Below are 23822 nucleotides of genomic sequence, written 5' to 3'. Positions count from 1 at the left end.
ACATTGCCTCATTCACATATGGTGGATTAAGGAGCCATGGGCAAGCAGAAGACGGCCAGCTGCAATGAGTAAACACTGATGGTTTCTGCTCCAAGATAGCTCTGCTTGTGGAGATCAATTGTCAACCCAGTTTAGGACCACCTAGTAACTGGTAAATAGCATAAGATCACAACAGGTTCTCCACTTGGCTTTGGACCACCTGAACAACAGTAATACATTTGCCAGGCTGCTGTTTATTAATTACAGCTCAATATCCAACACCATTCCCCTCATTACTAATCAACAGGTTTCAAAACATGGACCCCTGTACCACCCTCCGCAGCCTCATCAGAAAACCAGTCAGTGCAGATTGGTAATAACATCTCCTCCTCGCTGACGATCAATACAAATGCACCTCAAAGATGTGTGCTTAGCCCACTGCTCAACTCTCTCTCACTCGTGACTGTGCAACAGGGCACAGCTCAAACACCATCTACAAATTCACTAATAATACCACTGCTGATGGCAGAATCTCATTTGGCGACAGCAGCAAGATAGATCAGCTGGTTGAGTGGTGTCGCAGCTACTACCTTGCCCTCAACATCACCAAGGCCAAGGAGTTCAGAAAGGGAAAGTCATCCCAGTCCTCACTGGGGGGTCAGCGACGGAATGGGTGAGCAGTGTCAACATCCCAGAGGATTTATCTCAATCCCAACACATTGACGCAATCATGAAGAAGGCACGCTAGCAGCTATACTTCCATTAGAAATTTAAAGAGATTTGATATGTCACCAAAGATTCCAGCATATTTCTAAGACGTACTGTGAAAAGTGTTCTGACTACTTGTATCACTGCTTGCTGTGGAGACTCCCAATACACAAGATAGCAAAAAGTTGTAGACTCAGCCAGCTCCATCACTAGCACATCCCTCCCCCAACTGTTTAGGACATCTTCAAAAGGCAGTGCTTCAAGAAGGTGATATCCATAACTAAGGACCCCCCCCCCCCAATATCTGGGATATGTCTCCTACTCATTTTTGCCATTAAGGAGGAGGTACAGGAGCCTGAAGAACCATGCTCAACATTTTAGGAACCAATCCTTCCTTCTGCCATCAGATTTCTGAACAGTCCATGAACCCATTGACACTATGTTGCTACTCATCTTTTGCAGTATTTACTTTTTATATTGTAACATAGTATTTTTAATGTCTTGCACTGTATTGCTGCCACAAAACAACAAATTTCATGATACAGTGTATACAGTACATCAGTACTAATAACACCCAATTCTGATTCTGAGCAGTAATCAAGCAAGTTACGTAAAAACAGTCCACAAAAACCACTATTGGTATGTAAAAAAAAAGAAAAAAGTTAATTTGCATTCCTTATAGAGTACAAATATTATACTGGAAAATAGTAAAGCAATATAGATGTTTATTCCTATCCATAGATGCTGACTAACCTGCTGAGCTCCTCCAGCACACTGTGTGTACAGCATTAAAACAGATACTTTCAGTAGTTTTCATGAAAGACAAGAAAAACTTCAGAAATGGGGGTGGGGTGGGGAATGAAGCATTAGAAAACCACCAGTTCAAACAAATTAACTAGGGTAAGAAAATAATGATGGACAAATTAATTGGAATGAAAGCAATCTAATTCCCAGAAACTATGTGTGTGTACCAAGGCTTTGGAAAAGATCACTTCGAAAATAGTGGATACATTCAACATTCATAGATTCAGAATCTGTTCACACAGAATGACAATTAACAAACGCAATCCCAATATTTTAAATAGGAAAGAGGGAGAAAGAGAAAGAGGGAACTATGGATTACGGAATATACTGTTAGAAGTGCCAGTAAAGGACTTAATAGTGTTATTATTCATCAAGCAAAAGCAACAAGGACCAATGAAAAGACAATCATATCGCAGCTGCACACAGAGAGAACACTACTGAGGACTCATCTACTAGACAGCTATAGAAAGGAAACTGCAATCATGCTGATGTGTTATACCATAGTCATTCCAATAGCGGAACATATAGGTAAGCAAATCATGAAAAGATTTAAAATCAACAAGGTGGGAGACTATAACCGCCGAGAATTGGCCCCCTTAAGTGTTAAGTGTATCAATAATTTGCTAATAGTTCAACTGGAGGAGAGGCCATACTAGAGCTTAGACTGGGAAATGAGGCTGGTTAGATGATTAGAGTTTCAGCAAGAGATCAATTTGTGAATAGTGACTACGTTTTAAGATAGCTATGATTAAGGGTAAACCTAGACCTTGGAGAAAGTACTAAATTATGGGATGGAAAATTACAACATTATTAAGCAGAAGTTAGGAGAGGAGATTGGGTCACCTGTTAATGGTCAAGTTCACGAAGGCTCGATCAGAAATCAGGATTGGCATGTTGCAATAAGGAGGAGAACTGCGGGTGACAAGATTCGGGAACTTTGGGTAACGAGAGAGGTTATAAATTTAGTCAAATGAAAATGAAGTATATGTAGGGTTTAAGAAGCTGAAATCAAACAGAGCCATTTATGAACACAAGGAAGCAGGAAAAAAACTCAAGCAGGGGATGAGGAGCGACCTAAGGGGCCTTCTGAAAGATCTTTGATAAACAAGATTAAGGCAATAGGTGTGATAGGGAAACAAATGGAGAAGATTCTTACTGATAGGATCTACTCAAATTTGTAAATGCTTGGCTGCCTATGCTTTACAAACATTGACTTCAGTAAAACACTTGACAAGGTCCCTCATGATAGGCAGATCCCAAATAGCGATCCATTTGTCAATTGTTGGCTTGGACTCAAAGTTGGCTTTGTCATAATCAGACAGAGGGGTGTTATTTTGATTGGAGGTCTGCGACCAGCAATGTTCCACAGGGATCAGTGCTGGAATTTCTGTTGTTTGCAATACGAAAAAATTGCATTGTGATCAAATGATACACAACAATATTAGATCAGCTGCAGATAAGAGTTTAATCTGGGAAGTGTTGTACTTAGGGAGACAAGTTGCACAAGGGAAAGTATAGAATAAATGGCTGTACCCTTAGGAGCACTGAGGTACAGGGAGATCCTGGGATCCAATTCAGTAACTCTCTAAAAGTGGCAACACAAGCAACTTGTATAATAAACGTGGTTTATGATACAATTGCCTTTATCAGTTGGGGCACTGAGCATAAGAATCAGCAAATCATGATGCAGCTATATCATGTGCTGCTCTGATTACCACATTACAGCAGGGATGTGGAGGCTGTCAAGAGTACAGATGGGTGCTGTCTGGATCATTATCTATAGGGAGAAACTGGAGAGACAAAAGACTGTTTTCTATGGAGCATCAGAGGCTAGTGGAGGGGGGAATCTGATAAATATGATATATAAGGTCAATCGACCTGATATGTACAATTATGAGAAACAGAGATAAGGTGCACAGTCAGCGTCTATATTCTCCAGGGTATAAATATCAGATACCAAAGGGAAGTAACTTAAGATGAAGGGATAGGTTGAAAAAAGTAAGGGACAAGTTTTTTCCTATGGTGGTAGAAAAAGACTTGATAGTGGTGCTTAAGAGGCATTTAGTCGGGCATGTGAACATACAAAGAGAGAGGTTTAGTTTAATTTGGCATTGTGGTCATCAGACATTCTGCGCTAAAGGGCCTGTTCCTGTGCTGTACTGTTAGAATTGTAATTCCGAAATGGGGGCAGTTACATGTCCTAAGGAGACACTTGGGGAAAGAGAAGTCATCAGGGGTCATTCAAGATTCTTGGGGGGTGGTAAGCAGCACCCTAATTTGAGGCACAACCTGACCGACCATTAATAGAGCAGGCACTTCTGGAAAAAAAAAGGATGAGGCACTAGAACACAAGAAGAACCATAGCTCTGCAGGTGCTGAGCAATCGTCGTCACAATGTGTCTGAAACTTGGCAATCTCATCTGACCTTACCAACCAAACAGACATTATCAGAGGTGCATAAATTAGCAACCAGGGTATCCAACAGTTCCCCTTGACTCGTGGCACAAAACAAGTACACCCTCTCAACTTTTTCTACAGATTTATGGAAAACGGGTCATGAAACGATACAGAGCTAGTCGAAACCAAACACTGAAATAGCTAATCAGTGAACCTGCCAACGCTAACAAACTGGGCGTTCCCAGTTTGCGTTAATCTTTAATTTTAACTTAGCCCCATTAATGATGGATAAAACGTATGGTGTGATCTCTATGAGTCTGAAAGTGGTGAAACCTTGAATTCTAATCCTGATAAGAAACAGAAACTACAGAAAGTGCATCAATGCAATGTCACACACCTGGAGTATGGTTTTATTCCATTTCCGTCAGATCAGCAATGCCCCATGTGTCTTATTACTGATACTGTACTGTCTAATGAAGCCATGAAACCATCAAGACTGCAGGAACTCTTCCGTGAAGGAAACCATGAAAAGGTTATTTATGGTATTACTCAGTTCCAGAAGAGGAAAGAAGCATTTGAAATGCATTGCACACTTGAATCATTTGCCAAGAAACCTAAAAATGACCTTGATTGTGGTCTCATAATTGGTGAAAGATTAATAATGCCTGTTCTATCAGAAGTGTTCACCACTGTTCTCAAAATGGATTCCAGTATTTTAAAATCAATTCCTCTGAGAAATAAATCTGTAGTTTGTCGTATTGACAAAATGAGTTAAGTTATGAGTACCAACTATGCACAGAGCTACAAAAAACAAAATTTGGGATACAACTGGATAAGACAACTGTGTGAGACAATAAGGCATTACTAACAGCATACATATGGGTTATCAAATATGGAAGTTTATGAAGAGACTCGCTTTTGTAAAAAGTTAAAAGCAATTATCAACAGAGAATCAATCTACGACAAGCTCAAAATGAACATTGAGGATAAAAGTATTCCGATTAGGAACATGATTTCTTGTGCAACAGATGGAGCACCATATATGACACACTGCCATGCTGGTTTAGAGGCATTTATGAAAAAAGAAATTCCAAGTCCATTTGCAATCCATTGTGTAATTCATTGTCAAGGTCTCGCAGCCAAAAACCTCAGCCAGTGATTTTTTTCAAGCATGACTCCTGTAATATCTATCAACAAAATTAAAGCTCATCTATTCAATAGCAGAATATTTCACCAGTTTCACTGATGAAGAGCTTGAACACTTGCTTCTTCACACTGAAGTGCATCAGCTGTCAAAAGATTCAAATGCTTAAAATGTTTCTTTGATCCTTCTGACACCATGGTTGAATTTTGCTCAAAGTCAACAAGAGCTTGGGAAACAAGATTGAACTCCTACATAGAGATGTGGCATACCTAATCTGTACGACAAAATGAATATCCTAAATATGAAACTGCAGGTGAGAATTTCAATTTAATCACAGCAAAATGTGCAGTGTCAGAAAATTGGAAATATACAAGCAGGACTTGGGAGAAGAATGTTCTCACAGTTTCCCTGCATGGAAAGGATGGCACTGTCTTTCACAGATGGTAATCTGCAAGAGCACTGAATACACCTGCAGTTACTGAAGGATTTTCAGAATCAATTTAAGTATTTGAGTGATCTGGAAATTCCAGACTCGATAATTAACCCATTTCAATGCAAGGTGGATGAACAAAATGAAAGCTTGCAAGAATTTATCAAAATTCAGAATGATGAAGAAGCAAAAACGCTTTTCAAAATTGTAAGCTTTTGTGGTACTGTATGTAGCTACATTGCCATATGAAGTTTCCTGGTCTTTGGAGAAAAGCCACTGTTCTTCATTGCATTTCCATCCTCCTAAAAGAGGCTTTGTAGCAGTGAACCACATACTCACAAAAAACAGAAACCACTTGGACATTGTTACGCGTGGAGACTTAAGGCATTTGCTGTCACAAATTGAACCAGATATTTCAACTTTTGCAAAAAACCATTAAGCTCAATGATCACATTGATATGGAAGCTGCTGTGCAGTGCACAGGTAATGTGTAAGCTAGGTTTAAAGACAGATAAAAATTTAAAGCAAAATCATTTTTTCTCATGTTAGCACATGGTTGACATGTTTTTACAATATAAGGGTACCGAAAAGTATATTGTGCATAAGAGGGGTGCTGGCAAGTACGAAGGTGCTTTCGGGACGGGACGGGACGGGAGGGGGGGGTCAGTAGGCTGAAAAAAAAGGCTGGGAAGCATTGTCTTAGATGTTCTATGTTCAATAAAACTGTTAGTCCTTTTTAAAGTTGTAATGACCAGAATTGTTACAGAAGAGCCAGCACACATGATGCATTTAATCATTCAGAAAACCCTTGATAAGAAGTCATACAAGTTATTAAAAATAACTGGAGCACACGGAATTAAGGGTAATATTAAAGACATGGATAAAGGATATTTAACAGACAAAAAGTGTAGGGATGGTCATGTTGCTTTCAGACTGAGAGGACGTAACGAATAGAGGGTCTCAGAGAGCAGTCCTGGAGCCTCACCTGCTGATAATTTATTTTAAAGAAGGGAATGAGATTAGTGAATGACACAAAGCTAGGCAGCAGTGCTAGAACATGCAGTGAGTTTTCAGGACAGAGTAGAGGGATACGGACCACATGCAGGCAGACGGGGTTAGCTATGAAGCATCATTATGGCCTGAAGAGTAGTGCTGTACTGTTCTATATCCTATAATAGAGATCAATTAATCAAATATTAAAGAAATCTAAGCTAACAACAACACTGTTGTTGGCCGAATCAAACGTGGACAAATCGGCCTATAGGAGAGAGATTGAAAATCTGGTTGAATGGTGCCATAACAACAATCTCTCAACATCAGCAAAACCAAAGAGCTGATTATTAACCATAGAAGGAAGAAACTGAGGAACAATGAGCCAGGCCACATTAGGGGATCAGAGGCAGAGAGGAGTAATATTAAATAACTTGGCGTTATCATATCAGAGGATCTGAACTGGGACCATCATGTAAGTTCTGTTACAAAGAAGGCACAGCAGCACCTCTACTTTCTTAGAAGTTTGAGCATGTCACCTAAAGCTTTGATAAACTTCTATAGGTGTACAGTCGAGAGTATCCTAACTGGTTGCATCACAGCCTGGCATGCTATTTCCAATATCAAAGAAAGGAAAAGCCTATAAAAAGTAGTGGATATAACCCACTCCATCACATCTCACGCTCCCCCCCCCACCCCACCATCCAAGCCATGCTCTCTTCTCACTGCTGTCATTGAGGAAATAGGTATAGGAGTCTTATGTCCCCCACCACCTTGTTCAGGAACACTTATTACTCTTCAACCATCAGATTCCTGAATCATCGTGGATAATTTCAGTCACCTCAACAATGAACTGATTTCACAGCTTATGGGCTCACTTTCAAAGAATCTACAACTCATGTCTGATTATTTTTTATTTACTTATTATTATTTGTTTTTGTATTTGCACACTTTGTCTTCTTATGCACATTGATTGCTTGTCAATCTTTGTGTGTAGTTTCTCATGATTCTAATGCATTTCTTTGTTCTACTGTGAATGCCAGCAAAAAAACCTTTTTGAAGTATAGTACTTGAATAATAAATTTCCTTTGAACTTTGGATAGGTGGTCAGTGTAAGTGATGCTTAAAAGATCAACCACGATTTTACTGAATGGTGGACCAGGCACTCTTACAGATGTTGGAAAAGCTGATTAGTTTCAAAACAAGACTGCTGCAGAAAAAAAATATTCAACTAATTCAGATATCTGCACTCAAAAGGCATTAGGAATTCAGGCACAAAATCTAACTTGACATACACCATATAACAAAATAAAGCCACTGAACAGTTAGGCATCTAATGTTCCTTATATGGCATATCACACCTTTATTTACGCAACTAAAACTAACCACAGATTAACTCTGGTATTTAAAGAGAAACTGCCTTCCCTAAATATAGTACTTGTAAAGATAAGTTTAGAGCTGTTGCTGATCAGAAGTGTGAATGATATACAATTGACTTTTATCTAAATGGGCCCTGTCTTTTCAAATGCCTCTGTGCGCAGGTGACCTACAATGTCATGCACCTGTATACATTACTAATTCAGTAGTTGCAACATGAGAATCTCTAGTGCTTTGGAAACCATTTCGTCATCTATCCAAAACATTTAGATATATTCTACTGCAAGCACCATATAAAGAAGTAATTACTTTTTTTGGGGGGTGGGGGTTGTTTAGCTTTTGAAAAAAAACACATTAGCTTCACACATAAGTTACTTTACGAATTCTGCATTATTTAATTGACAAATCAATTAAGTTTATTTTTACAAATCGGTGGGGTGGGGTGGGGGGGGGGAGGCTTTGGATTGCCACGGGCAAAGATGGGGCTTTATTTTTTTAAAACCCAAAATCCAGGGAATGCACAGACATCAGGTGCAAAGCCAAAGCACTACAGCATCCCACGTGTGGTCAAACCAATCGTTTTTACCGCTGTCGGTTAACTTCCTTCCCATATACTCCAAGTCCTCAGAATCACATAAAAATAACTATAGAGTTTTTATTTTGGGATTCACGGCGAGCTCTCTGTACGAATTTGCTGGTTTGAAGTGGAGCAGCTTGGGCCGCCACGGCCGGCGGCGTGCGTCGGGAGCGCGCGTGCCCCCGCCCGGAGCGCGAGCCCCCGGTCAGCGTCCCGGCGAGCGGCGAGCGGCGCGCGGCGGCTGCCAGCCAACGGCCGCCTCACCGGCCAGCCGCCCCTCGTACTCACATAGCGCTCGTAGAACTTGGAGAGGCGCGGCTTGCCGTGGTTGTTAAATATCAGGATGGCTTTAATCATGATGACTGAACGGCTGTGGTCCTGAGACACCGACTGACAGCAGCGACTGAGGCGGAATTTCTCCACAACATGAACGAAGAGGAAGAGGGGTGGAAGTACGGAACTGAATTCCAAACAAACTCCTCCTTCGGCAAGGCTTTGAATGGCGATGGCAACCGCAGCAGCTCAAGAAAGGTAGCGGGAAGTAACTGCGCTATTTCGAAATCGCAACGAGTCGGCGTATAAAATTAAAATGACGTTGGAAATCTTCAGCTGGTCAATGCACTCCATGCAGAAAGAAACATGACTATCATGTTGAAATCCAGTGTTCCCTGGTCACTGAATATTTCCAGCGATTATCTTCGAATTTCCAAAATCTGCATTTTGTTTTGCTTCTCACGTAAATGTGGACTGATTTTTTTCTAAATTGTAAATCGGAATCTTATAAAATACAACGCATATTAAATCACTTCATACTTGGCTTCATTGAGAAATGAAGCATTCACAAAAATGATTTCATAATGATTTACACCTTTTATGGATCTTTAATGTACCATGGTATGAGATACTTCTATTGAGTGTTGTTTGCCTTCAATAAAAGTTTAGGTCCAGACTTCATTTGTGTTACTAACTCTATATTGGTAATATACTGATGTGAATTGAGAATTGGTTAATGGATTAACAACAGAGGCAACAGTTCATTTTCAAGTCAGGAGGCTGTAACTAGTGGAGTAGTACAGGATTTGATGGTGGTGCATAATCTATAATGTGAATTATGGCACAAAGGATAATGTCCACATTTGCAAATGATGCAAAGTTGAGATTCTGAAACGGATTGAGGGAGCCTTGGGTGGAGTATAGATAGGTTAAGTGAATGAGCATGCAGTAACTGTTTGGCCCTCAGATGTCCTTCCTCTGGACAACAACTTATGACAAGCTCTTTAGGGCAACCTTCAGTGAACTGTTTGAGAAAATAGAGATGGTCATCATAATCTTCAGTCTTGCCTTCAATGCTACTCTTGAAAGCCCTTATAAATGAATGGTACTTCAATGGATCACTTTCGAAGATTTGTATATCTCTTTTAGGCAGAGGTGTTGTATCACTATGCCTGTTATTTCCTTTCATGTCCTTATGGTCTCCAATGTGGCATTCAGACCTTGATCATCTGAAACATGAGTGTCATCCTGCCATAAATCAATGCTCTCAGAAGCACCTCGTGCTATTGGATATGGCGTAGGTTCAGAGTACTTACTCAGTGTAGGCTGTGAATGAACCAACCCTTGGGGTTTAAACTCATGGCTCATAGACTTTTGATTCTTAAATGTGTCCACCTTGACATCGAGTATGCTGGGTTTTCACTGCTCCATGTCACGATAGGGACTCTCGCCAGAGCGCATTAATCACCCATGGCACTTGAAGCCCTTAGCATTTTAACTCTGGCCATCTTGGTTACAATTTCTTCCTGCAGCTTAAGCTGCTCCATCTGTCTTTGAATCTGTTTTGCCTTTTCCACCAAGGTTCAAAAGATTATTTATTACCAAAGTATACAATTCTGAAATTCTTCAGTTCTCTGGGTAGCCATGAAACCAAGAAAGAAAATAAAAGAAAGGCAGCATAATCATCAACCCCCAAATCCCACTTCCCCACAAAAAAAAGAACACAAATAGAACAGGTACATCAACCCCAAATCCCCCCTCACACAAAACCTGAGCAAAACAGATCAAGCACAATGACCCCTAGATCCCCCTCACACATTATCTGTTGTCTTGTGTATAACTCAGCCAAATCAATTCCATTCTCATGCATACCGATGTGATATGAGATGCACAGGACATCTTGCTAGTGGCTGCAGAACATATTTCCAGTACATTAGACATACTATCTTCAACTTTATACAGTTGCAGCTTGTTCTTTGTCTTTGTAAATATTTTCCTATCCCCCAGGGAACTGACCTTCAATATTGCATGTTCATATAATTTCTGTCTAAGCTTCAAGTCACTGCTTCTAGCTGAACTCATTTTGTCTTCCAATTGTGCACGTGGGACAAAACAATAGCAATTTCAATTCACTTTGTCAACAATGAAAGCAATTATTTCAATTTTTCAGCAGGGGTCAAACACTTTAGGCAAACACTATTGTAGAACTTTCCAGTCCAACCCAGATGGGCACAGTAAAGTTGACCACTTCAAAACTGTGTTTCAAATCCAAACACACAGCATAAAACAACAAAAAATGACATTACTTGCCAAAATCTGTTTCAGGCTGGTTTTTCAAGTTTCTTGGACACATCCGAGTGCTGTAACCATTGAAATTTTGCCAACAAAATGTCGTGGCAAAATCTAATACAAAATCCAAAAAAACAATTGCCATTAACCTCAACAGCCATGATGGTCAGATTGTTATACCTGCATGAACATCTCCAATGAAAAGAGTATTCCAAAGAAAAAATGTTGTGATTTCAATCCTTTATTAGCAATTAGAAACATTGTTGAGCAATATTAAGTGGTCAGTAAAGATATGACCTCCGACTTTCCCAAGCCACAAACTGCCACATAATAAGCAAGAATGCATAACTTATTCCCTTTGCTTTTACCATCCATTTCTCCACTAATGTGACTAGTTACTGTAATAAACATATTAAATGCACAACACAAAATATATGGCTCTACAAGAACTTCTGTGGCTACTGTCACCAGAGTTGTTCCAGTCTTGTCCACTTTTCAAGCCTTTGTGACCAAAACAACTCCAGCTAAAGATCAAACACAAGGAAATCTGCAGATGCTGGAAATTCAAACAACAGCACACACAAAATGCTGGTGGAACATAGCAGGCCAGGCAGCATCTATAGGGAGAAGCAACATCGATAAGGCCCGAAACGTCGACAGTGCTTCTTCTTATTGATGCTGCCTGGCCTGCTGTGTTCCACCGGCATTTTGTGTGTGTTCTTGTTCCAGCTAAAGATGTTTTTTTGTGATATGACATGATGCTGTGGACCAACAAAAGCGTTACCTTTCATGGCCAATATCCAGACTCCAGAAATGAATCCCACATGAAATAGCATCACATTTTTAAGCATTATTTCCATGGCAGAAACTCTAATGCATGCTTCCTCAAAGTGCTAGATTTTCATTGCTCCCTGTCAACATAGGAACTCTAGACAGCTCCATCTATAACTCTTCCCCAATCAATCCAATCTCAGAGCACAAAATCTAACTCTCTTTATAGCTAATGCTTTCTAATCTCGTCAATATCCCAGTGAACTTCTTCTGTAACCTCTCCAAAACTCTACATGCTCTCTGTAATGCAGTGACCAAGCAATGCTCTAAATATGGCCTCAACAAAGTTTAAGAGATCTGTAACATGACGTTAATTTTTATATTCATTTCCTCAACTGATGAAGACAAGCATGCCGTACACCTTCTTTATCACCCTGTTCTCTTCTGTTGTCACTTTCAGATTAGCCTCCATCTGCCGGATCTCTGTACATATCTCCAACTGGCCTACATACTGTTGTATTGTCTTTTTTTTGGAAAAGGTAAACAATTTTAAATTACTGGCTGTCAACATCTTCAAGGCACCTAATACATTGATGCAATCATGAAGAAGGCACTCTAGCAGCTTTACTTTTCATTAGGTGTTGGAGAAGATTTAGCCAGTGGCTAGATTTCATTCGGGATTTGAGATCTGGTGTGTCACCAAAGAATTGTGCGGACTTCTACAGATGCACGACGGAGAGCAATCTGACTGGGTGTATCATAGCCTGGCATGGAGGTTCCAATGCACAGGATTCCTAGAACTGCAGACTCAACTAATTCCATCATGGCACAACCCACCCCACCATCGAAGACCTCTTGAAGAAGCTGTGCCTCAAACAGACAGACATACTTTATTGATCCCGAGGGAAATTGGGTTTCATTACAGAGTACCAACCAAGAATAGTGAAGAAATATAGCAATATAAAACCATAAATAATTAAATAATAAGTTAATCATGTCAAGTGGAAATAAGTCCAGGACCAGCCTATTGGCACAGGGTGTCTGACACTCCGAGGGAGGAGTTGTAAAGTTTGATGGCGACAGGTAGGAATGACTTCCTATGACGCTCAGTGTTACATCTCGGTGGAATGAGTCTCTGGCTGAATGTACTCCTGTGCCTAACCAGTACATTATGGAGTGGATGGGAGTCATTGTCCAAGATGGCATGCAACTTGGACAGCATCCTCTTTTCAGACACCACCGTCAGAGGGTCCAGTTCCACCCCCACAACATCACTGGCCTTACAAATAAGTTTGTTGATTCTGTTGGTGTCTGCTACCCTCAGCCTGCTGCCCCAGCACACAACAGCAAACATGATAGCACTGGCCACCACAGCCTCGTAGAACATCCTCAGCATCATCCGGCAGATGTTAAAGGACCTCAGTCTCCTCAGGAAATAGAGACGGCTCTGACCCTTCTTGTAGACAGCCTCAAGAAGGTGGTATCATATTTAAAAAACCTCACCATCCAGGACACACCCTCTTCTCATTATGACCATCACAAAGGAGATACAAGAACCTGAAGACCCATACTCATTGATTCAGGAACATCATCTTCCCCTCTATCATCAGATTACTGAACAGTCCATGAGCCTTCAACTCTACCTCGTTATTACTTTTGTTTTGCACTATTTATTTATTTTGTAATTTTTAGTCATGTTATGACTTTGCACTGTACTGCTGTGGCAAAACAACAAATTCCACATGACATAAGACAGTGATAGTAAACCTGATTCTGCTTCTGATTGTGTTCACAACTGCTGCCATGCATCAGTGACCCAATGCTGCTTGATAACATGGATGATTATATCTTTATCAATGTCCTTCATATACAACAAAAGGTCATCAGGCTGAAATATTCACCCTGATTTTGTCTTTTAAAACTCTGCCTGACTTGTCAAATATTTCCAGCAAGTGCAGTTTTTAAATGAGAGATGGCAATATGTGTGTAATTGTTTTCTAAAGAGACTGTCTTGAAGGTTTCTGCCAGTAGATGTCAGGTATGTTCTTTATATTGTAAAATAATTATTACAAAGTTATGCTTTCCTGGGCCTCCTGTATTTCTCTCAGGCTGTCCTTGTGCGATGTTTTTCCTTTTCCTCTTTCAATTAACTGGTATTTGTAACAATTCATGATACTTCAAGGGTCTGTGAGATACTTCAGTGATTTCCTGATGGCTAGACACTTGAACCTCTGGTTGAGCATTCTTGTGAATCCAAAAGTCCTGAAGGAGTGTGCTGAGCAGCTGAGTGGATTTCTCAGTGCATTTTTAATCTAAGTCTCAGCCTGGAAAGGGCCCCGAGTATGTGGAAAACATCTTGTATGGTCCCAGTACCCAAGATAGGCCAACCAGTAGTCTTGAATGGCTACCATCCAGTGGTCCTAACACATCATCAGGACCCTAGAAAGGCTGGTCCTGGCTCACCTGCAATCCCTGGTCTGATCAGCCCTTGATCCCCTGCAGTTTGCCCCCAAGGAGCCCATTGGAGTTGACGCTGCTATCATCTACCTGCTGAACAGAGCCTATTCGAGGGCTCTGGGGGTACATCTCATCCAGTCCTGGAGACTTATCCAACTTGATGCTTTCCAATTGCTCCAGCACAACCTCTTTCTTAATGTCTATATGTTCAATCCACTGTAAGTCATCCCTACAATCGCCAAGATCCTTTTCCGTAGTGAATACTGAAGCAAAGTATTCATTAAGTACCTGATTGGTAGCACTGGGCAGCACAGAGCAGAGGATCATGATTTTTGATTTCCGTTAGACCCTAAGACTCTATGACATAGGAGACAATTTGGCCATTTGTCCCATCGAGTCTGCTCTGCCACTCCTCAGCCACACATGCCAGCCCTCTCCCCATAACCTTTGATGCCATGTCGAATCAAGAACCTATCAATCTCTGCCTTAAATACACCCGATGTCCTGGCCTTCACAGCTGCCTCTGGTAACAAATTCCACAAATTCACCACCCTCTGACTGAAGAAATTTCTCTGCATCTCTGTTTTAAATGAACGGCCTTCTGTCTTGTGCTCTCTTGACCTAGACTGCCCCACGTCCTTTTTGCATCTACTCTATCCAGACCTTTCAACATTCGAAAGGTTTCAATGAGATTTCCTCCTCATCTTTCTAAATTCCAGCAAGTATAGACCCAGACCCATTTCTCAAGTGCCTTCAATACCATTCAGCCCCTCTGCTGTAGGGTGGCGAGGGGAAGCTCCATTCAATGCAGGCTGGCACTTCCATTGTAGCCTGGAAAATGGACTACATAATTGGCAGACCACAGTTTGTGCAGCTTCAGAGCTGTGTGTCAGACATGGCTTTAAGCAGCACTGGGGTCCCAGAGGGGACTGTATTGGCTCCCTTCCTGTTTACCCTGTATATCTCAGACTTTAGATACAACACTGAGTCATATCATCTGCAGAAATTCTGTGATGACTCAGTCATAGTTGGGTGTATAAAGGGAGGACGGGAGGATGAATACAACATCCTGGTGGAGGACTGAATATCTGTAGCTGAATAAGGGGAAGATAAGGGGAACGGTGATGGTCTTTAGGAAGATTAAACCTGCACTGCTCCCTGTTACTATTGATGGTGAGGACATTGGTGTGGCTAGGCCCTACAAGTACCAGTTCAACCAGTCTGTTGTCACCAGTTCAATTTTCTATGCGGTGGTGTGCTGGGGCAATAGCATCAACACGGGTAATACCATCAGGCTCAATAAACCAATTAGAAAAGCTGGCTCTGTTATAGCAGGCAAACTGGACACACTGGAGGCCATGGTAGAACAAATGACCCTACAGAGAAAATCCTGGCAATTCTGGACAATGTTTCTCACCCTCAGTATGCCACCTTGACCGAACAAAGGAACACTTTTAGTCATAGGCTAAGACAACTGTACTGCTTCAAAGAGAGCTATATAAAGTTATTCTTGCCTTCCACTACTAGGCTCTATAATGAGTCAACCTAAAGCCAGGGAAGTGATGACCCCCCCCCCCCCCCCCCGTAAGACTGCTTGAGGTAACCTTTTTTTTTATTCTTTCTTCTCTTCTAATCTTAGTATGTCAGCGCATTTGTAATGCTACTATGACACTGTAATTTCCTTTGCGACCAATAAGGTATCTATCTATTGATCTGCAGTCTCTTATCACATTCATAGATCTACAATAAATAATAGTATTGAAAGAAGCTAATTGTGCCGATGCTTATTAAGTATTGAAAGTTTGCTCAGGGTTCAATTGTAGATGGACAGTGAAGTGCTGTAGTGGTTATCATCCAATTCTGCATGAAATTGTTTTCAAAGACAAGGCAAAAACTTGGTGCCTGCTGCAAAGCTATGAACATGTGATGCTGATGCTGGGAATATAGAATTAAAACACAAGATTTGCAGGAAGTACTCATCATGTCAAACTATGGAAGTAAAACAGAGTTAACTTTTCAAGTTGAAGATCTTTGGTCAGATCTGGGAAGGAGGCAAAAAAAGCCGAGTTTCAGATTCTGATTCATCTACTTATCACACAAACATTGAAACTTGCAATGAAATGTGTTATTTGTGTTAACAAGCAACACAACCTAAGGATGTGCTGGAGGCAGCCTGCATATGTCCACACACATTCCAGTGCCACCATAGCATAGATAGCATGGTAATGTAGTGGTTAGCACAACATTTTACAGTACAGGCAACCTGGGTTCAGTTCACATTCCTGCCTGTAAGGAGTTTGTACATTCTCCTCGTGACTGCATGGGTTTCCTCCCACATCCAAAAATGTAACCGTTAGTAGGATAATTGGTCATTTTACATTGTCCTGTGATTTGGCTAGTAATAAATTGGGGAATTGCTGGGTGACATGGCTCATAGGTCATGGCTATTCTGTGCTGGATCTCAATAAAAATTCTTAAGTGACCACAATCAGAACATAAGCAATAACAACTGAACAACAGCAAAAAAAAAGAAAAACAAGAGCCTTTCTATCCTCCCATCCATCCACCCACCCACCCACTTGCACACACAGACAGTCCTCCAACCCCAAGACAGGCTGCATCTAAATCTCTAGCCTCCAGTGGGCTCACAGTCTCTGCAGGGAAACTGGGGGGAAGGGAGATGTCTCTGATAGGATAAATGGGGGATAAGCTGTAAACAATGAGTGAATAGGAGATGTTAGAGACTTAGAACATAGACAAAAGAACATGGGTGTTGTGAGATGCAAAGCAGGAAGATGCCTGACAAGTCAGGTGAAGTGTGTCCTCCATTCCCAGTGGAGTAAAAAACAGATTTCTGGAATTGATATTAAATCTATACCCTAATGAAACTTATTTTATATGTTTCTATCTGTCATCCATCTGTGATATTAGACTAGCCTGTTTGTTCTGAGTGAGATTGTATAGGTTGGGCTTGTTTCCAATGAACCAAAGGAAGCCAAGAGCTGACTTGATAGAAGTATATGAAAGGGACATAGACAGGGGAGATAGTCAATATCTTTATCATGTTGTTAGAGTATAAAAAATAAGACAGAATGTTTTTATGATGAGTGATCCTGGTGGTCTCTGCTCTGTTCTGTTTCTTAAATAGAGTAGCCCTACTCTCTTCTCCTGCTGCCATCATGAAAAAGGTAGAGGACCATACCACTAGGTTACCCTTCAGCCATCAGGCTCCTGAAGCAGTGAGGTTAACTTCACTCACCTCAACTCTGAACTGACTCCACAACCTATGAACTCATTTTCAAGGACTCTGCAACTCATGTTCTTGGTATTATTTACAGTATATATTTATTTATTTTGACCATTAATTGTCAGTCTTTATTTGTGTTAGTTTTTCATTGATTCTATTGTAATTTTGTTCCACTGCGAATGCCTGAATCTCAAGGAAGCATATGGTGACATACAGTATATAGAACATACTTTCATAATAAATTTACTTTGAACTTTGATATTTGGATTGCGCTGCCAGGTGGAATCAGTGCTGTTACTACATCTAAGAGGCACTTAGACAGAAATTAAACAGGCAAAGAACAGAGGATACAGTCCTTAACCGATCAATGGGATCAGTGTAAATGAGTAAAAAGGTCAGCTTAGACTGAAACTTCCAATTCTGCACTGTACAACTACAAGGCCATGCACTAACAGCTGGCATGGAACTAGTCACCTGAATGATCTCCTTTGATGTCAAAAAACACTATGAAAAAAATGAGTACATCGTGAGGTTCCAAAATCACAATATGATTTTCAGATGATCTATATGAATGTTACAACAATTTTTTGTGTCAATATGTTTATTTTGCACATGTGTAAGTTATGCATAATTTATATAAATTTAAATTAATATTAACTTTAAATTAATATTAACTTATGATTGATCTTGTCTTAAAATGTACTGCACTGCAGCAAACAAAAAGCTAATTTTCATAGCATTTATCCCTTCTGTATGTCTGTTTGGGTGTTCTTTCTGAGGGAGAGGAAGAGGGTGAGGGGCTGGGATTTCAGATGTCAAAAGGGCATTTCTGGAGAGGTTGACAAGGATGAGACCCCTTTGAGCTACACATTGCAAGTGGAAAATAGACATGTTCGTGGATCACCTCTTTCTATCTTGAGTTCTAACATTACTGCAAAGTGTTCTTCCAGATTTAAGCTCCTATTAGTGAAATTGTAGCAAAACTTTTTCTATGTGCCACAACAGTATTTTTTTTTCTTGAACATTCACCATTGGAAAGCACCAGACTGCTTTTTTTAAAAGCTACGAGTTCTAAAAGTCAGTAGATTAATTCCCTAAACTTATTCTGTGCTTGAACAATCTACTTTCATCCAAAACAGTTATGTTCTCTGTTGATGATTGACTATGGCTTGCATGCCATTTGTTAAGGGATGTTTAAACTAAGGGAGAGAAGAGCATGACATTGAGGTGTGCAGTTCACTGAGTTGATGTGATCTGGCTTACTAGCAGTTAATCAACAGGGTGTGTAAAGAGTGGATAAGCAAAATATTGCTGCATACAGATACACAATACTTGTCCATTTCCATTTCTATTATTATTGAAGTTATAACAAACACAAATCAAAACATACTGAAAAATAACACTTTAATAATGGGTGAGATATTGGAATAAAAACAAAAATAAATCAACCACAAGTGTGGGAATCTAAAGTAACAACAAAGAAAATTACTGTGAATCTGATCTCTGAATGTGATTAATATTTTGGATTTGTACATGTGGGAGTTTGTTTCTGAGGCTGACTTCAAAGCTGAGGTTCATAATGCTTGAACTGAACTAGTTCAAAGGGCTTAGAAGTTACTTATTAAAAGAGGATGGAAGATAATGGTGGACTATCTGAAGCTACGTGATATGGCCCCAATTAAATCTTGTAGGAAAGTCAAACAATATTTGTTGAAGAAGAGAAAATAGTGCTGATGTTGTTGTACTCTATCACTAGACAAGAGGAAATCACTTTTAAATAGATCATCTATTACAATATTTTTAGATAAAATAGGATGAACGTGGTTCAGGCTGAATATAACATCTTAAATCACTCAGAAGGGTAACTTCCATACATTTTCATCCGATGATTCTTGTCTCAGTAATAAATTTCAGTCATCTTGTGATGGCATGATGTTTCTGTTGTCAAACTATACCGGAATAGGACAAGGAGTAACAGGGAATTTCAATCCCTCAGTCATAGAAAAGCCGGTAATGTTTTTCCTGCTATCACTACCAACACTGTAGTTTTTGTGTGTTGTGCCCAATTAACTTGAATCATTGTTATTTCTATAGTTTTCTGATACTCGGGATGCATTGTTTATGACCTGCCAGCAGAGTCCTAACTGCATTGTGAGGCACTACAAGTCAATAAAGAGCTACCATGCATTGTGCAGCAAGTAGTTATCTAGTGTGGAGGGAAGAAACTAGCACAGAGAAATTTCATACTGCAATTTGAGGGGGAGAAACCTAAGTCACATGTATCTGTATCGCAATGGAATAAAGGGAATTGCAGAGGCATGAGTGAGGAGCTTGCCCAGGTAGATTGGAGGGGGATAATGGCAGGGATGACAGCAGAACAGAGGTGGCTGAGAATTCTGAAAAGAGTTCACAAGGCACAGGGTAGATATGTCCCACAGAAGAAGCTGTGTGTTTTTTTAACATTCCATGTCCCATTCCCATTCTGATATGTCTATCCATGGCCTCCTCTACTGCCAAAATGAATCCAAACTCAGGTTGGAGGAACAACACCTTATATACTGGCTGGGTAACCTCCAACCTGATGGCATGAACATTGACTTCTCTAACTTCTGTTAATGCCCCTCTTCCCCTTCTTAACCCATCCCTGACATATTTAGTTGTTTGCCTATTCTCCATCTCCCTCTGGTGCTTCCCCTCCCCTCCTTTCTTTCTCCCAAGGCCTCCCGTCCCATGATCCTTTCCCTTCTCCAGCTTGGTATCACTTTTGCCAATCACCTTTCCAGCTCTTAGCTTCATCCCACCCCATCTGGTCTTCTCCTATCATTTCGCATTTCCCCTCTCCCCCCACTACTTTCAAATCTCCTACTATCTTTCTATCTTTCTTTTCAGTTAGTCCTGACGAAAGGTCACGGCCCGAAACATCGACAGTGCTTCTCCTTATAGGTGCTGCCTGGCCTGCTGTGTTCCACTAGCATTTTGTGTGTGTTGTTTGAATTTCCAGCATCTGCAGATTTCCTCGTGTTTGTTTTTTTAACTGTTCGGTGCAAGAGGCTAGACTGTGCCGGCGCGTGATGTAGCGCGCCAAGGTTTAAGAAGGAGTGGAAGTTTTCAACGGTCATTTAAATTGAAGCAAGAGGCGGAGAGGGAAGAGGCAAAAGAAGCTCGGAGAGAAGCTGTTTTTTTAAACTGTTTGGGGCAAGAGGCTAGACTGCGCAGGTGCGTGACGTAACGCGCCAAAGGTTTCAAAGAAAGACCGCCATATACAGCGGCATCGTCGTAGTGGCCATTGTCGGAGTAGACTGATGCAGAGTGCGATGGCTTTGGCTCAATCAGGCTTTGGCGAGAACAGGCAGAGGCACAGTTGAACAGGGCACGACTGCACAAGCGCGTGAAAGTCGGCCTCTGAGATCATTGGGGGAATTTAAAAGGCGAGCAGAGGCTGAGTACGAGTTTCACTCCAGGTGAGATAAGGTCGGGTAAGCTCTTTTAATTAATCTAATTAGCTTAGGAGTAGGTAATGGGGGCAGCAGTTAGGGCAGTTGAGTGCTCCGTTTGCAGTATGTGGGAAATCAGGGCAAGCACAGGTGTCCCTGATGACTACACTTGCGGAAGGTGCATCCAGCTGCAGCTCCTGACAAACCGTGTTAGGGAACTGGAGATGGAGCTGGATGAACTTCGGATCATTCGGGAAGCAGAGGCAGAAATAGACAGGAGTTTCAGGGAGATAGTCACCCCTAGGAGTCAGGAGACAGGTAGCTGGGTGACTGTCAGGAGAGGGAAGGGGAATATACAGGAAGAGCAGAGCACCCCAGTAGCCGTTCCCATCAACAATAAGTATACCGTTTTGGATACTGTTGGTAGGGACGACCTACCAGGGACAAATTGCAGTGGTTGCGTCTCTGGCACCAAGACTGGACCCTCAGCTCAGAAGGGAAGGAGGGAAAAGAGGGGAGCAGTAGTGATAGGGGATTCGATAGTTAGGGGAACAGATAGGAGGTTCTGTGGAAGAGATCGAGAATCCCAGATGGTCTGTTGCCTCCCTGGTGCCAGGGTCCGCGATATCTCGGATCGAGTTCCCAGTATTCTCAAGAGGGAGAGTGAGCGGCCAGATGTCGTGGTCCATGTAGGGACCAATGACATGGGTAGGAAGAGTGAGGAGGTCCTGAAAGGTGAATTTAGGGAGCTAGGTGCCAAGTTAAAGGACAGGACCTCCAGGATAAGCAATCTCAGGATTGCTACCAGTGCCACGTGCAGGTGGGTTTAGAAATAGTAAGATAATGAAGATGGCTGAAGACATGGTGCAGGACTGAGGGCTTCAGATTTATAGATAATTGGGCAGTTTTCCAGGGAAGGTGGGACCTATTCCAGCGGGATGGTTTACATCTGAACTGGAGGGGGACAAATATTCTTGCAGGTACGTTTGCTAGAGAGGCTCCAGTGGATTTAAACTAGATACGAGGGGAGGGGGAGGGGAACCAGAGTGTAGGAATAGATGTATGGGAAAAGGAAGAAAAAGAAGACAGTAAAGTTCTTTGTACTGTTAGAAATAAACAGAGAGGAAGAGGCGGAGAATTTCTTAAATGCATTTATTTTAATGCTAGGAGCATTGTAAGAAAGGTGGATGAGCTTAGAGCATGGATTGATACCTGGAAATATAATGTTGTAGCTATTAGTGCAACATCGTTGCAGGAGGGGTGTGATTGGCAACTAAATATTCCTGCTTCAGGTGTGATAGAATCAGAGGGACAAGAGGGGAGGTGTTGCGTTGCTTGTCAGAGAAAATATAACAGCAGTGCTCTGGCAGGATAGATTAGAGGACTCATTTAGGGAGGCTATTAAGGTGGAATTGAGGAATGGGAAAGGTGTAGTAACACTTATAGGGGTGTATTATAGACCACCTAATAGGGAGCAAGAATTGGAGGAGCAAATTTGCAAGGAGATAGCAAGTATTTATAGTAAGCACAGGGTTGTGATTGTGGGAGATTTTAATTTTCCACACATAGACTGGGAAGCCCATGCTGTAAAAGGAATGGATGGTTTGGAGTTTGTAAGATGTGTGCAGGATAGTTTTTTGCAGCAATACATAGAGGTACCGACTAGAGAAGGGGCAGTGTTGGATCTTTTGTTAGGGAATGAAATAGGTCAGGTGACAGAGGTATGAGGAGCACTTCATGTCCAGTGATCACAATGCCATTAATTTCAATATAATTATGGAGAAGGATAGGACTGGACCCAGGGTTGAGATTTTTGATTGGAGAAAGGCTAACTTTGAGGAGATGTGAAAGGATTTAGAAGGAGTGGATTGGGACAATTTGTTTCATGGGAAGGATGTAATAGAGAACTGAAGGTCATTTAAAGGTGAAATTTTGAGGGTACAGAATCTTTATGTTCCTGTTAGGATGAAAGGAAAGGTTAAAAGTTTGAGAGAGCCATGGTTTTCAAGGGATATTGGAAACTTGGTTAGGAAAAAGAGAGAGATCTACAATAAATATAGGCAGCATAGAGTAAATGAAGTGCTCGAGGAATATAAAGAATGTAAGAAGAATCTTAAGAAAGAAATTAGAAAAGCTAAAAGAAGATACGAGGTTGCTTTGGCAAGTAAGGTGAAAATAAATCCGAAGGGTTTCTACAGTTAAATTAATAGCAAAAGGATAGTGATGGATAAAATTGGTCCCTTAGAGAATCAGAGTGGACAGCTATGTATGGAGCCGAAAGATATGGGGGAGATTTTGAACAATTTATTTTCTTCAGTATTCAAGAAAGAGAAGGACATTGAATTGTGTAAAGTAAGGGAAACAAGTAGGGAAGTTATGGAAACTATGACAATTAAAGAGGATGAGTGCTTTTAAGGAATATAAAGGTGGATAAATCTTCGGATCCTGGCAGGATACTCCCTAGGAACTTGAGGGAAGTTAGTGTAGAAATAGCTGGAGCTCTGACAAAAATATTTCAAATGTCATTAGAAACGGGGGATGGTGCCGGAGGATTGGCATATTGCTCATGTGGTTCCATTGTTTAAAAAGTGTTCTAAGAGTAAACTTAGCAATTATAGGCCTGTCGGTTTGACGTCAGTCGTGGGTAAATTAATGGAAAGTATTCTTAGAGATGGTACATATAATTATCTGGATAGACAGGGTCTGATTAGGAACAGTCAGCATGGATTTGTGTGTGTAAGGTCATGCTTGACAAATCTTATTGAATATTTTGAAGAGGTTACTAGGAAAGTTGACACGGGTAAAGTAGTGGATGTAGTCTATATGGACTTCAGTAAGGCCTTTGACAAGGTTCCGCATGGAAGGTTAGTTAGGAAGGTTCAATCATTAGGTATTAATATTGAAGCAGTAAAATGGATTCAACAGTGGCTGGATGGGAGATGACA

General features: G+C 41.0%; 2 protein-coding genes across 2 annotated transcripts in view; one reads left to right on the top strand and one right to left on the bottom strand.

Moving 5' to 3' along the window:
- The window catches only part of LOC132394007 (AP-3 complex subunit sigma-1), a 93117-nt gene extending 84289 nt beyond the window's left edge, over window positions 1–8828 (bottom strand). Inside the window, exon 1 of the mRNA XM_059969602.1 lies at window positions 8695–8828. Coding sequence (XP_059825585.1) covers window positions 8695–8763 — 69 coding nt within the window. The 5' untranslated portion in view covers window positions 8764–8828. The remainder of the gene's footprint in view (window positions 1–8694) is intronic.
- Window positions 8829–8876: 48 nt separating this feature from the next.
- Window positions 8877–23822, top strand: part of cdo1 (cysteine dioxygenase, type I) — a 71595-nt gene continuing 56649 nt past the window's right edge. The window contains exon 1 of the mRNA XM_059969598.1: window positions 8877–8937. Within this exon, the coding sequence (XP_059825581.1) occupies window positions 8906–8937 (32 nt within the window). The 5' untranslated portion in view covers window positions 8877–8905. The remainder of the gene's footprint in view (window positions 8938–23822) is intronic.

The sequence above is a fragment of the Hypanus sabinus genome, chromosome 5, assembly GCF_030144855.1.
Source record: "Hypanus sabinus isolate sHypSab1 chromosome 5, sHypSab1.hap1, whole genome shotgun sequence".
Taxonomy (NCBI): domain Eukaryota; kingdom Metazoa; phylum Chordata; class Chondrichthyes; order Myliobatiformes; family Dasyatidae; genus Hypanus; species Hypanus sabinus.
This window is presented reverse-complemented; position numbering and strand designations above follow the sequence as displayed.